This window comes from Cydia fagiglandana, chromosome 7, assembly GCF_963556715.1.
Source record: "Cydia fagiglandana chromosome 7, ilCydFagi1.1, whole genome shotgun sequence".
Lineage (NCBI taxonomy): Eukaryota > Metazoa > Arthropoda > Insecta > Lepidoptera > Tortricidae > Cydia > Cydia fagiglandana.
This window is the reverse complement of record NC_085938.1, coordinates 15,141,803-15,158,354: the sequence shown is the minus strand read 5'-3', so window position 1 is coordinate 15,158,354 and position 16,552 is coordinate 15,141,803. Positions and strand designations below refer to the sequence as shown.

General features: G+C 33.5%; 1 protein-coding gene across 1 annotated transcript; it reads right to left on the bottom strand.

Moving 5' to 3' along the window:
- Positions 1-6,454: 6,454 nt before the first annotated feature.
- Positions 6,455-15,716, bottom strand: LOC134665983 (GTP-binding protein Di-Ras2). Its single transcript, XM_063523043.1, has 4 exons — positions 15,300-15,716; positions 13,260-13,355; positions 12,455-12,715; positions 6,455-10,685 (listed from the first exon to the last, which is right to left on the bottom strand). Exons 1-4 carry the CDS (start codon positions 15,435-15,437, stop codon positions 10,551-10,553), a joined length of 630 nt encoding a protein of 209 aa, XP_063379113.1. The 5' UTR covers positions 15,438-15,716; the 3' UTR covers positions 6,455-10,550.
- Positions 15,717-16,552: the final 836 nt, after the last annotated feature.

The following is a 16,552-nucleotide window of genomic DNA, read 5'->3' as shown; positions in this document are numbered from 1 at the left end:
CGATAGCTGCCTTTGAGGAGAGTAAAAAAAAATGGTCGGCCAAATCCTGTATTGGCCGGCCGATTGGCGATTGGGTCGATCAAATTTGTGGTACCACGTGAGAGCTGCAATTTACCTCATCAAGAAATAGAATTGGCAGTTTTTGCTGCCAGGCTACGAGTTTTTGCAGTCCAACCAAATTTGTGGTACCACGTGATAGCTACAATTTACCTTGTCGAAAAATAGGATGAAAAAAACGGATTATAATAGCAAAATAATGACGTATGGCTTGGTCGGCCTCGCCTTAGCCTGGCAGTTTTTGCAGTCCGACCACATTTATCCATCCATCTAAGACAAAACAAAGAGCCCAATTATGGACAACTAAAAATACCCAGTTATGGACATCATCCATTATTGGAAAATAAAGAGCAATCACAAAATCAACCCAACTCAAATGTTTAGTGCAATAAATTAAATAATTTAACACAATAAACTAAAAAAGTAATAAAAAGCTTAAGCTTGGACACTTGTCCATTACTGAATTTCATAAAATATCGAATCCAGTAATGAACAAACCCCACAAAAAACTTATTGCTGTGATTGGACATATTCAACTTAGCTCAATTTACTTGCAATATAGTATTATTCAGTAAAAATAACATCAAATCTCATTACAACATAACACAAGATAACACCATGCACAAATATGTACTCACCTCCTTAACGATTTCAACAACAATAACGGATTTTTATGACTACCGCCCGCAACGAGATTTCACTTCGCAGCCATCTTAGAACAAAACGGCTGATTTTGGTGACATATGTCAAAATGACAGCTCAAACATCTATTGGTTATGCTTTAGTGTTGCCAGTTGAAAAATGTTGGGACAGTTGCTTAATAAATTCGATCAACGTAAAAAATGTCCATAATTGGTGCCGTGTCCATTACTGGTGCCGTCACCCTACATAGATAAAATAGGTTTTGTTGAAAAAAAAGAACATGAGAGTTTTATAATGACAGCGTTTTACACAAAAATAAAACGCTAATTAAATAACTTACCCTATTCGGAACCTAATAATAATATTGAGAATGGCAACCCTGTTGTCGGTCGTATTGTCCTTTTCTAGCATATACGTCCCTCTCTCTCTCACACTCCCACCACACAGCAGTTTGCTTTTTGGCGGTTGTCGCAAAAACAAATTTCCAACTCATTGTCTCAAAATTACACCAGGCAGGATTAAAACTTTAGGTTCCGAATAGGGTAAGTTATTTAATTAGCGTTTTATTTTTGTGTAAAACGCTGTCATTAAACAACTGTACCGCTATTCGGAACCTAATAATAATATTGAGACGTGTTTGTTATCGCCTGGTGGTGGGAAGACGCCAAGCCAATGTGATTATACATGTACTTATTATGTATATGTAATATTATTATATTAGATATGAGTGTTTAATTAATTATGCAGTACACCCTTTATTTTAACACCTGTGAGGAGAGAGGTATTTAGTAAAGCATACAATTTGATATTCCATTATATTATGATTATGATACTAACTTAACATTTTGTATACGTACTTAATGTACTTATAAATGTTCAAAAAGAATAAGTGAGTCACCACAAGGGTGCTATACTTAATTACTTAAATGTAGGTATGTGAAAACTAGGTAAAAGAAGATGTGATAAGTCAGTCTACTCTTCAAAGAGCATACAACATCTGTTATAAGGAGTAATGTAATTCAAGTATGAAAAGATAAAAATAATAACGTACTAGAGTAGTTTTTATTTATAAGTCGCAATTCTTATCAAATTTGATAATAATTATCTATAATAGTAAAGTAAGCAGTTGCAGGAATATAACAGGGACAGGACCTTTCTTATTTCCAGAATCCCTCGGGATTAGGTAGACGAATATTTTAATTATTCGTTATATCACTATCACCACAAACAGAGTTAATAAAATTAGGTACTTATTCAAATGTCATAGGGAATCACTAAATTTATTTAATGACTGTAAGCCATATACTTGGTTATAGGTTATAGTTATAGCTATAAAATGCATTTAACCCTTTTATATGCTTTACTAACGAGAACGCAAGTCACTGTAAATACATAAATAAACCTTACTTAAAAGTGTGAAGGTTAGGTACTATGAGAGCTTAAGCCACAACACTCATTGTTCACTGCGCTGTGGCACTAGTTATGACGCTTTGTGGTGTTCTTGTGTAGAATTGCCACAGAACTTTATCAATAATATTTGCAGAGTCATTCTAATTAAATTCATGTTTAGCTATCATAACCTTAATTTTACTCAATAATTTGTATATATGTAGTAAGAGTGTTTCTTAGTGGTTTACTTTATCTGGTGCCTACTGGTAGACATAAGCCTTAAAACTTTATTGGTTCTGACCGCTAAAGTGGCTTAATTTCTGTAAACTATTCATAGACATTGCTTAATTCTGAATATTCAGTTTTCTCTATTCAGTGTGTAAATTATAAGGAATCAGATACTTAATTCGAAACCCTAGCTCATCGCATAGGTGCTTTTAACCGAAATACAAATTTATGTGCTTATTTCGTGATTTTACATTATTTGCTGTGGGAAACCAGGGGGTTCCCGACCATTTGCCGGGCGCCTGTGGCCCCAAAGCCACAGCGCAGAGGCCCTTTAAGAGGGACCTATTTTATCCAATGCTAGAATCAACACTTTGTCGAATCTATTAGATATTTAGGTATACTTATCCTCCTTATGAACTAAGGATAATTGTTACTTGTTTATATTTCAATAATAGCAAGATTGTAAATTATTTTATATTCTGAAATATAATATTACTTAATTTGGGCCAGTGTACTTTTGTATACTATATCTCTGGCCTACTACCTACTATATAGGTTAGTCTAATAACATCCCGCCTCCTGGGAGGCAATATACAGAGTTCTTGGATATATATTCACGATATCGCTAAGTGTGTGGATCTAGTTTTCCGACACTTGACTGCATGAAATTATTGTGTACATTTTTTACAGGTCTCGAGCAAGAAGGGTACCTATATATAGGTTGAGGTCCTTAACTTGTGGATTTGGTAATAGGAGCAAGACACAGACGGGGTGTAAATTAATTGATCCACCATGTTTCAAGAGATTCATGTGCATTGATGCCTTCAAGTTACACTGTACAGACAGACTATATAACTCTTTTGCAGAGTTTTGCCAACATATTATAATATAATATAAATGACTGCATTTGTTTGGGTGTACTTGTTCCACGACAAAAACATATTTATATATATTACAATGTATTTTTGAAAAGTACTCGCCTTTCAAAATAGCTTCGCCTTTTCGCAAGGCTTGCTGCTGTTTCACATTGTGCAAAGCAAACAGTATCGCAATGCTATAATTTTGTATAAATTGAGAACTAGAGGGTCATGCCCTAGACGTGACCGCCCAGAAGTTATACTAGAATCGTTCGTGCAAACCATTAAGTCACTGTTTATTAAAAACCTTATGACTGGGTACATTACATTCCACGGTGGGTACATTTGTTAAACGTATAGTATCAAACTATGACGAATAATGTTAAGTGAATTAAGTGATAACAATATTTGGTCCGTGCATAGAAGCACGTGCCTTTGAGATTAGTGCATGGGTAGTTTAAAATAAACTTAATCTGTGCATAGGAGCACTTACGATCAAGGTGGTTCGAATCCTCAAGGTTCACAAGGCAGACATAAGGGTGTAAAATAAATCATTCATAAACGCCCCGTTAGGTCAGTTTTGTACATTTTTATTTCCAACATGCTTGTGCAGCACATGACAATTTTCCTATACCATGCCAGTCAGGGATATAATAATTAAATAGGTACCTAACCTTGGTTATGTCGTGTACCTACATAGGTAGGTACTCGTAAAAATGTTAACTGAAAGACTAGTGCTCTCGAGGCAAATATAATTTATATTAATTTCTAGTCTGTCATAGCAGGCATAGACTTCAAAGGTTTTTAGATATTCATAGGGCCGCTAAACGGAACCCTTTGTACACCTTGAGCAGGCTGTTTGTGCTCTTGTAATTTTATTTTCACACCATCAGTGATATTAAACATAGCTTATTTCAGAATTGAACCGTAAGCTATGTTGTGTCGTGAGCTTAAGTGAGCCTGATTTAATTAGAGTCCACAGATTATCTGGACCTTGGAGGATTGACCACACCTTATTCTAAATATCAATATTCTGTCTGGGCTTATGGTCGAATTTAGGTGACTAAATCTCTTAGTATTATCTATGCCACCAACGTTATGAGGCTTAGCGTCTCTAGACCACAATTTTATATTAGGGTGCAAAGATTTTTTCATCTTTAAAATAAAAATGAGTCGAGATAGGCCTGGAATCTTAGGTTATTTCATATCTATTATATTATAATTTTAGAAATGTTAATTATTCCAATTTTGAGTTTAGCCAATAGGGTGTCCGGGACCCTTAAAATAGATTGGTAAACAAAAATGAAACCTCGAATAACGTAACCTATTTCGACTGATTTTTACCCAGAACATTATTTTGTTAGAACCCTTTTCACTTGTCCTTTGTCCAAAAGGAGGTATTTACATATTCATCTTTGTTATATTTTTATGATTGTGGCCTACTCGCTCGCCTGTGTTATGACCATATCATTTAATTTCTGACATGCCTTGCGCAGGCTTATATAGGTTGTAATATCATCATCAGTAACTTGACATCAATTTGTGAATGAATCAAAGATTCTTTGGCACACCTTACGCAGGTGGAAACATGGCAGCCTTGCGCAGGCTTAAATAGGTACACAACATATTGGTATCATCACAAATAACTTGACGTTAGTTTGTGACTGAATAAAAGATTCTCTTAGGCACACCTTACGCAGGTGGAACCATAACAGACATAGCTTAAGAATATCATTCAAATGAAGTTTATGTTTATGGGTAATATTCCCTTAGTTGCGAGTTCTTCGCTCGACAAGGGGAAAGGATTTACTTTAATAGGCACTTTTAGAAAGTGTCATTCACGGTGACGAGATTTGCCATGACTAAACTTTAACTCTACAGTTAGCGAATATAATTTGAAATTATGAAGCAAACCATGCGTCTTCGTCAATGAATCAATCTAAACATTCCCATATTGTTAATGCCCTTTCAAGTCACAGGCTTCCGATTTTATTTAAAACGTTTACAAGTGTAGGTACTATTTATGTAGGTAGGTAGGTAGGCTTAAAGAACCGTCTTGTATGTACCTATAGTTACATATAGAATGAATAATCAAGTTATTCAAATCCAAAATAATACAAGCACATATAGCAACTACATGCAAGAGTTCTTTTAAGCTGTTAGTACCTGTTATTTATTTAAAGAGATACCTATCTACCTACATTTTAACCATTTTTTTTTTTTTTTTTTCAAAATCTAAGATCTAGTTGGAGAGATGTAAATTGATAAGGAGTGAGATACTTAAGGATTTCCATGTCATTCTTGCGCAGAGCCATGCTAATATATCTCTTTATCTAGTCAGACTTAAGTTTACGTACTGCCGAAGTACTCACTTTCCACAAAAATAAATGCAATTCTTGCGATGTAGGTTTGTTCGTTACCTTGTGTCCCTCAGAGCGGAAATAGAAGCCCCGCGAAGCGGGGCTTCGTCGACTCCTAAGCGGGTACACGTTATTTATCAGCAAGTTTATTACCAAAAATGCAATATTATATTTAACCCGGAACGGGATAAACCGACAAGTTGCTGATAGATACTTGGACAGATAAACCCTACACGTCTATAAGCTTCTACCTTAATACGTAGGTTCTACGTAACACGTATTAACTATCCGATCCTTTCGTATTCGAAAACACAAATCACTTGAAAACTGAAGGGTATGCCTCCACACATCACCATTTAAGTGTTATACCTAATTTCAACAGTTATTATAGACACACAAAGATTTAAAGTAATTAAGTAATAAGACTCTGAAGAGACTTAATGTAGGTATAATATTAATTAAATTCTAATGGTGACAAGTGCACGCTTTACCAGCTCGATGTGTTTTCTACCATTATGTGTTTTAGTATTTTCATTAGCATAGCCACGGTGCGCGCAGGCAGCCTTTGAAAACTTACACATTACTATTCCGGATCGTTTTTATTTGCTAGATAGTTTAACGGACACTAAATTTAATTATTTATTTCGAACGGCAAAAGCCGTTAGAAACTGTTTTTCAATATAGTCAGCTAAACTGGGGTACAATTCAAAAACTCACCAGCAGTTTAGCTTCACGACCTTCCAGATGGAAAAACAGCAAGCCAATGAGTTGGAAATTTGTTTTTGCGACAACCGCCAAAAAGCAAACTGCTGTGTGGTGGGAGTGTGAGAGAGAGAGGGACGTATATGCTAGAAAAGGACAATACGACCGACAACAGGGTTGCCATTCTCAATATTATTATTAGGTTCCGAATAGCGGTACAGTTGTTTAATTTCTGTTTTATTTTCTGTATGCCTTACTGAGAGTGTCACAAGATTGATTAAAAAATATAAGAATTGGTAATTTTTCTAAGCATCATTCAGGAAATTAAAGATTAGTTCATAAGTGAGAAATAAAGCAACTTGTTTGCTCAGTTACGTTACTTACGATCTACATCATCATCTTCGGTTTGGTCAACAAACATTCGCAACCCCACAATAAATACAACATTGTAACAAAACCATATATAAGTATATAATATGTACAAACAGACCATCACTTCACTCTATCGTGTAAAGCCAAATGTTGCAACACTTTTATTCTAACCAAGCTTCTTTGTGAATAAGTAATGAGGCGAGATCTACTTCTAAACTACTGCTAGAGCGTAGGTATTATGGACTAGATACATTTATGGTACGATTGGTACGCATTCAGTTACGATACATCACTTCGATTATTACTAAGTGAGTAGGTATCTAATTTAAAATCGTCGACTCTCCTGTATTATAAAAAAGGATAAATAAGGTAAATATAATTTTTAGTCGGATATGTAGTTAAGACTTGTTATTAATTTTTTTCACAAAGGAATTAAATTCAAGAAACAGCATCATATTTTGTCATTTGACACAAGGTAAGGTGGGTGTTTAGTTTAGGTACCTTGATATCCTAAAGCTTTGAGTCATTCATATTATATTAAGGTACAAACACCTTTATTCAGGGTTTCTACTTAGACGAAATCTCTAGCAACTACTATAATATTATTGCCATTCAATATTAAGTTTGCACCATTTTGAAGAGTAAAGGAGCATTAATTACATTATAGCATTACTGATGATTAATAAGTGTTTAAAAGTGTAGGTATTAGAGTTAGACACGGAGAAAGAATACTAGCAGACGCTACTGAAACACGCAATTGGAAAATTTTGCTTAATATTATTGTTTGTGGTTTACTATTAATATTAATGCTTTCATTACAAACGTTTTGACTACGTAGGCAGTAAGTACATATAGGTAGAATTAGTTAGGAATGAACTCTTACTTTAAGCCAACAAGCTTACTATTTCGTTATGTATTGTAGAGCAATTAACTTTTTCTTGTATTCATTGTCTCTTGGGTCACAGTGATTTTATATTTATTTTGTGGCATTAATTGATTTCAATTTACATACTACATTACAATTCCAGTTTTAAATACACAAATATTTCATTTCACTAGTGAATTATGAAACTATGGTGGGCGCAGCCCGTGCAGCAATGGATGTAGGTAAGTAGCTAAATTTTGTTGCGTTTGGTTTGTACTTATAATTTACAAATTACTAAAGTACTAAACGTACAAGTACGTTCAGTAGTAGTAAAATTTTAGCAAAGGTTACAAATAATAGCAACTTTAACCCATTTGAAAGGCTTTTCGTATCTTTGATACTAACCGTTTTCTAACTTCGGTACCTATACAATTTTCGCGAATCAAAAAGCTCTTATGTTGGCTTCATTCTGCAGTCCCTAGAATTTTTCAATCAATTTCAAATTCAAAAAATTATTTCATTAACTCCAATAAAATGACTGAAGCGTGATACTTGTTAATATTGCCAATGATGTCTCCTGGCTAACGGGACTGAATTAACAACAAAAAGCAAAGATTAATCGACCCAGTGGGAAAAGGGAATGTAAGAAAATAGTAAGCTGATGGTTTTAAAGAATAAAGTATTTTAAAAGAAGTTTTAGTTTTTAAAGGCCATAGTGTTAAATTGTTAATTAATAGACATATAGCATAAATATAATTATTTGTATGAAAATAGCAAAAGCAGGTATAGTCACAGTATAAAAGAGACAGAGAGAGTGTATAAAATAGATCTTAACCGATGTATCTTAACTAAAGTTTAGACACTAAATGAAATTAGGTTTTTATAACTTACATCAATTAACATGAAACTTTGGTCCGACTATAACAACACAGCATTTAACAACTTTTATTATTAATGCAACTTGTTATATTAACTAAATTGTTAATATCGTGCACAAATGAAATGATAAGTGTACAAATATGTATATATGCCTGACACGCCAAGCATATTAACTACCGCCGTTAACACCGTGTCTAATTTCGTCTCCTTTATGTTTACTATCACTCCCATAATAAGACAAATAAAAAAAACCTTCATTGATCCTTTTAATAAATAATCATAGCCTGATCAAAGTGTAGTTTAACCTTTTGAATGCCAAACGGCGCATCCATTTGCCGTGCCACTGACGCCACGGGAGTAAAATTTAGTTTTGTGAATAAATAATGCCAACCTAAAAGTGGGGTGTTTTTCAGTAGATTTTTCATCATAAAACGACCGACGTCAAATGCCGTCTTTGGCGTCGTTGTCACGATTTTCCGTTGCAGTCATTTGCCGTCTGTGGCGTTCAAAAGGTTAATAGAAATTCTATACATTCTAAATTGTATAATGTAAACAAATATAACATATATTTTAATCTTATATTTTTACAAAGGTTGTTGTCTCTGGTATATTAATAATGAACATTTATATTTTAAGTAAAAATAAAGCAATGAAGGTAAGGTAATTCACTTTAGACATAATGTACCTACTTTAAGATTGTTCCAGTCTACTTGTACTACTTTTACCATGCAATATAAAATATGAGTGAACACAATATACATAAAAATATACAATGACAACAATTCGTTGAAGATTCGGGCACAAATACGTGCAAAGGCGTTGTGCTCCTAAGATCTATTTTCGAATATTAAATTCAACGGCCTCTTGAGTAGTAAGTAGATAATATTTTAATACTGGACTACTTAGATATGTTTTGGTGAATGATAAATTAGGTGCATATAAACTAGCGACGGCTACGTTTCGAGGCAAATGCTACTTATATATTATACCACATTATCCGTGACTTAAATACTTAAATATGTAAGTATAAAAACTTGAAATGGATACGGTACGGTACCTACATACATGGTACGTTAGTGTCAAGAAAATACTTTTACTATTATAACTTGAGTTTACATAATTTAGAAAGTTTGAGAAGTGATTTTTACCAGCGCAGTGGTTTATGGTAAATATAGATAGCAATCTATAAAAAATATTCAAGAGTGAAGGATATTCTTTCAGCGCTGTCTTTTCAATATCGTCTGCCTTATTTTGTAACAAAATGTAAAACAAAATTGCTTAAAATTTTTTAAATTAAAATACATATGTTTGTTTATTTGACGTTAATGTATGTCAAGTACAAATGCTAATCTTTTCTATGTCTGGGCTAAAATTTGGCACAGGAAATATTCCAATATGCTTTTTTCTACTTCATTAGGAACTACTCTCTTTTTGGTCTAGTAGGTATGTAAATAGACTCAAATTCTATAGTTAGGCGGTTCTTTCTTTACAAGTGAATTACATTGGCCTTAATAGATCACCAAATAGTATTTAATAATCAGAACATGTTCTCTAATGAGCGATATAATTCATTTTAGCACACGTTATACAAGATACAATTCCAAAAACATGAGATCACTTCTTTAAGTACATGGTATAAATTTCTCTTCTTAAATAATACCGCAGAGTCGGTACAAGAATTCAGAGAGAGAGAGGGAGAGAGTAAAAATTGGACAAAAAAACATTACGAAGAGATCACAAAAAAGTCGTAGGTATCACTGCACAATATTTTAGCATCGGATAATTAACGACTAACTGTATTCGGGATACGAAATCAATTAACAGCAAGTCCTACAGACTTCATTTCGTTGTATTTTCACACTATCTTTACAGGATATCCACTCATCTCTTTATTAATGAATCACGTCAGTCATTATTAAACAAGTCAACTAGTGTAAATATTAATTATTAGCAAAACATGCATTCTGATGACTGTCAAGTTTCATCACAATATTTTATTATTAATAATTATTTTAAAGGCATAATTATAGTACCTATAATTTTATTTATGTTACCTATGCGTTACAATAACTATGCTATGTCGTGCGAAATCATCGAGATATGAATTAATAATGACTAGATTTAATGTGACTGAATAAATAATTAGGTATAAGGTAATGGGCCTACTTATAATATATTTAAGGGTTACCCGCTGTAACACTACATGACGCAGCATTTTTCCCTTCCGCTCGCTGAAGCTTCGCCGCCGTCTTTCACTACTTTGTCTTTCTTTTTCTTTCCCTTGCCGTCTACTTGAAGGGAGACGTTCCTATTCTTTTCCATGTTCAGTAATTCCTAAAATTAGAACAAGTTAGCGTTATTGTTAAAAACCATATATTTAAAAAATCGTGTGCCTCAGTAGACTAGTCCCCTGGGTCACTTTTTAAAAGTATAAAATGGAAATTTTACACAAAAAATTTAAAATTTTACAATTTTACTTTTACATTTTAACCCTGTCTAGCTGAAACGACATATGAACTTAAAACATTTCATTTTGATTTGATAATTACTTCCAGTGAATCTAATATTGGGGTTTAGTCGCCATCTGTGGCCTATCCCACAAAACTTACAATTACAATTTTACAAGTGTCAAGTTACAAGTTTGTAATAATACAAATGTGCGTACCATAAGTAACAAATTTGTAGTGGAAAATTCTTACAAATATGTAAAATGTATCACAAGTCTACAATTTGTTGTATCACAAAACTTTACATACGCTACATATCTTTTCCGGAAAATGTACTAATTTGTAGCTGACAATTGTTTTGTGCTACATTAAATTGTAGTAATAATTATACATATATGTAGAATTGTACCTACAATTTAACAATTCTCTAAACGTGTATCGCACCCTCTTGCTACAATTGCTACTAAACGAATACTAGTAATTGCAGTAGTATCTTTATCATTTTTAGCGATTCCAACCCTTTGTATATATACCTACCACGAAATATTTAGTTCAAGTAGCAGTGATAGTGATCCTAGGTGTCATGAATTTCATATATACCTACATACATATATAATCCCAATTTTACTTAGCTTTAATTTAATTTACGACATACTCATATATACTGGACAAAAAAATGCATATACTCAAATTGAGCTTATCTCCGTACGCCTTTTCCAATTTTGCCACATAGTGTCCCTTAAGTATTTCCAATCTTTCTCCATTATTCCTAAATCATTTAAATTTTGTGCTTTTTCCTTCCATTTGTTTTACATAGTGTGCGTCAATTTATCACTAAATTTACTAAAGTTTTTGTTTTCATTTATGAGGTTTATAATATAATGGTCAGTTTAGCTTGCAAATCCATTGTAATGTCAATTAGTATGTAAATGCTCGTAGATAGATCAAGATCACTATATAAATATAATTGATGTAATTCTTGCGTATTTCGTATAAAGTGAAACTACCTTCAACATTAAAGAAGCAAAATAAATTATTACATATTTGTAGTTGTAACATTACAATTTTTCGCTCGTATATTTACAAATCAATAATTCTACAATTATGAAGCTGTCGTGACATACCTTTATTCTTTGTGATACGCTTTAGCAAAAATTACATATTTGTATACTGCAGACTTGATATGAATACATATTTGTAATTATTGTGGTACATTTTTTTGTTTACAATTTAACAATTTTGTCGAATTGTACACTTGTAAAGTTTTGTGGGATAGGGCACTGAACACGTCTCTATTGGCGTTCGAGTGCGTGTTCAGATATTTTTGAGCACCTTGGCCGCGCCAATATATATGATGGCGACTGTAAGTACTAAGCAAGATGCGCAATGATCGCAAATCAATATGAAACTTAGGTACCTAACCTACGTAACACAATTTTGCTTTTCGTGGAACGGACCCTTGGAAGTGGTTAGTAGCTACACTTGGATGTTTTTTGTTTTCATTCCACCTCCTAAGTCAGGAGACATTTAGGTCACAAAAAAAATCTGTATTATCCTAACTATTGTAACTACTACCGAAAATAACTGTGGAAGAGTTTATGCCTCCAAAGGGAAAGAGTTGATTGCCGCATCAAATAAAATAATATTTTTACTAACCTGGAAAAGCTGTGTGACGTTATGATTCGTTTTAGCAGATGTTTCCATAAAGGAGACGCCCCACATTTGTGCCTGAGCCTGCCCCTCGCTCGCAGATACTTCTCTGATTTCTGGGCTTTCGTCGCACTTGTTTGCTGCCAGCATCACCGGGATACTGGGCAGATCGGCGCCCTTTATCTCCTTTATCGTCTGCCATATTGGCTTTAGCTCCTCGAGAGACTGTCTACTGCTCACGGAGTAGACTAATATAAACGCGTGGCCCTGAAAGAAAATAAGAACAATTACAGTGGTTCTGTAAAAAGAGTTTTTACCATCAGCTTCTTAGGTAACTATTTTTTTCCACGTTTATCCGAGAAACTGCATTAGAATCGCAATCTTAAACATATACCTTTAGTTACAGAAATAACATGAAAAACTAAATATTTTTCTCAACAATTTCTCAATTTACGTGCCATTGTATTGTGTAGTTTCTTATATCGCTTAATCATTTGTGAACGCTATTAAACTATGAATATTTTGTAAAGAAGCTCGCAGTGTATAACTGTATACCTATCCCTATCACAGATTTAATCGTCAAATTAAGAGGAGGAGAGAGGATTAACGTATATAATATAACATATCGTCGCAATTTTCCCGCGGCGTGCCATATCTTTTGTTTCTTTCTAATTTCCTGGCTTTACGCTCCCTCTTAAATTTGTGTCTTTAGTGGCAGAAAGTACCCAAAGGACTAATTGAACTTGAACCCTTAAAATGATAGATTTTTTTTCTCCTTGGTATATTATGGTAGGTACATTACGCTGTTTACCTTGCTGATAGATAACCTCTGCATCGCAGGAAACTGATGCGACCCCGTCGTATCCGTTATTTGCAGCGTGCATATCGTCTTGTTACTGCTTATCACCTGAAACGTTTTAAAGGAAAGCGTTTTAATAAGACACGCCCAGGTGCAATATAATAAAATTAAACATCTAAACAGTAACGTGGAACTCCTATAATGGAACAAATGTGTGTACTTTTAATTGGTAACAGTCCGTGAGTCCGCATACCTTTTGTATTTAAACCGACGAAGTATTTTATTGGAATTTAATGATCTAAACACACGCAAAGTGGTAATCCAGACGGACCAATAATGCTTTGTTGAAATTGGTGAATCTTTAATCGATTAGTGCATTAGGTCATGTAATTATGTCAGGGCCACAAATGTCGTAAATTATGTTATGGTAATATAAAGGCTTGCCAAGTTAGCTAAGCTGGCACAATATCAATTCAAGAGACGCAAGGCCAAACAAGCAGTGTTTGCTGAACGTTAATTGCAATTGACCATTAACTACTACAAATTGAACCGTAAACAGTAACGGACGGTTACAGTTTACGGTTAAATTTGTAATGGTTATGGTTAATGGTCAATTGCATTAACGTTTCGGCCAACACTGTGACCAAGTGTAGTTAGCAGCAGGCGCGATGGAGAATGTTATGCTGAAAATGACCTGCACAATCATCCTCATTTTGAGTTGCTCTCAAATTAACTTGTATGGTCGGCGACATCGACATAGACATGTTACCAAATATGCATACAGTGTTGGCCATAAGACAATCATATTTCAAAACATCCAAGTGCATTACAAAAACAAAGAGGGAGATAAAATAAAAATAAAAACATAATGAATGAAACTCACCTGAACATATTGTTGTGAATAATCTAAATGACGAGGAAAATAATAAAATAAAAATTAAACAAACACATTTAATCAAATAAAAATATACAACAGAATAAAAAATTGTTTCTTAAGATAATGAGTTATGAGGTTGTAGCATTTACTTATTGCTTTTGAATAAAAAAAAACTGTATTCTTCTATGCCATCCTCATATTTATTATTCAGCTTATAGGTAGATCAATGTTTTGAATGCCAGCAGCATAAATAGTAAGATCTTGGCCACTATACACATACATCATACATATATCCCTTCTTATTAAGCTTTGTAACCATGGTTGTGTCACCTGGGTCACAAATTGAAAATATTAATTTTAATCAGTTTTGTGGTAGTTAAAATATTAATAATGGGTATATTGAAAAACTTTTTTTTGCTATGACTTTTTATCACAGTTCCCAAGTTTTTAATAATTACAAGACTGAATATTAGTTACGTTTTGTAGTAAACTTTGACTTGACACAAATTTACAAAGTGGCATGAAAACAACAACCTTTTAATGGTTTTCTTGTTGTGAGTTAGAGTTCTTTGCTCAAAAAGTTCTTTGTTAACAGTCAAAAAGTGACTCAAACCTTTCATATAGAAAAAGCTTACTACTCATATGACAAAATCATAGAATTTATGGGAAATAATCATTGATTCAATATCTCACATCAATATGTAACACTATATTAACTTATTATTGTTAATAATATTTTTATATATAAGGATTGAATGAACCATGGATTTACCCAATACTATTTATTAAACGATGACTATTGTGAGCTGTTTATATTAAAAAAAGTATGGTGCACAATATGTTTAATCCTATGTATACAGGCTAATGTATATATCCCAAAAACTAAAATTAAGTACAGATCGGAAGACAAAATAAAAGTTTCAAGTAGGTGTAATGAACATGATATTTTAAGTCTACCAAAGTGATGAGGATGAGGTGCTATTATAATCATTTATTACAGGCTGTGAAACATAAGCCTTTACAAGTGTACATAAAAAAATAACAAGACAAGTATACAATTTGACACAATACAATAACTTAAAAAGACAACAATAGCACGGATGCCACTACTAAGCATACACAATAAAATCGATTATGCAGGTAATTTGGTTCTATTTTAAGAAAACTTGTCTTACTTGTCTATATGTGTCCTCGATAGTCGGTATATATGACTCTCTAAACGTGCCTTTTACAAAACGTAGTACCAGGGAACTTTTACCCACACCGCCTGCACCGAAAACTACAACGCGATAATCGTTACTTTGCTCCGGCATTACTTATATGTTTTAAGTAGTCTTGCATAAAATCAATTAAACGTATAATGGAAAAGGATACTACGTAAAAGTAACACTTAATTCATTGTAATGTTTCAAACACAAATGCACTACTGCTCGTGTCCACATAAATGTAAATTACATCTTTCCAAACAACACATTTTTACGATTTGTATTTTTCATTGAGTTATAGCACTAATAAACTAAAGCCAACAACGCCCAATTTGCTTCTACACTACACTACACAGGCAGAGCGAAACAATCACATCACATCCACACACACGAATGCACTGTAATGACGTCTTCAATGTTGTCAGCGTAGTAATAAAATAAGTTGAAGAATTTATAACAAGGACTTATTTTTACTAGCTCATACTTGGAGGCTCATAGAAAAATTGTGTGTTAATTATGTTGACTTTGCTTACGTAATTGAGTATTGTGATACAATAAATTAGGTAAAATTACAATTTTCAAATGAAATACAAAATTTATAAACGTTTTTTCACTTACAGAAACCACGGACGTAGAGAGTAAACGGGATAGTGTACACTGGCCAAAAAGTGTGTCCACATGAGACATCAAACCTGAGCCCTCCATCTCTTTCTAATTAGGGTGACCATAAGTCATATGTATGTGGGATATTAGCATAAGATTGAATGTATAGTTTGGCCAGGATCTTTTCTCATTCGTACATAATCAGAGAGAATCATACTGTATTTTCCCTATGCTAGTATAATTGTCCCAGAAAAGAGATGGATATAGTTTTTTTCTCTCCTGTAAAACGCTTCACAACAACCTTACTTAATTTAGTCGTTATAACAGCTTTTAGTCGTTATAAAAGCTGTTACAGATGGGATGGGCGTATTGAATCGCGATCATGGTCGATTGTGAGGAAGGTGTGGTCCGCCGTACCTACATCAAAAACACAGCTATAAGAGAGAGCGAGACAGATATCCAGGATGGGGTAAAACGTTGTACTACGTAACTAGGTAATTCGCAAATCGTGTCGATTAAAAACACTGCCTTCGGTCGTGTTTTAATTTATCACCACTCGTTACGAATTTGATTCTTACTTTCAACACTTGTATCGCAAATTACCTTATATTAATACTATA

What these genes read in the sequence shown, in the direction of transcription:
- LOC134665983 (XM_063523043.1), bottom strand. Translation starts at nt 15,437, where the DNA reads ATGCCGGAGCAAAGTAACGATTATCGCGTTGTAGTTTTCGGTGCAGGC. An exon ending in TCGAGGACACATATAGACAA is followed by an intron (nt 13,356 to 15,299) that starts GTAAGACAAGTT and finishes AAAACGTTTCAG; the next exon opens with GTGATAAGCAGTAACAAGAC. An exon ending in AGAGGTTATCTATCAGCAAG is followed by an intron (nt 12,716 to 13,259) that starts GTAAACAGCGTA and finishes ATTTTCTTTCAG; the next exon opens with GGCCACGCGTTTATATTAGT.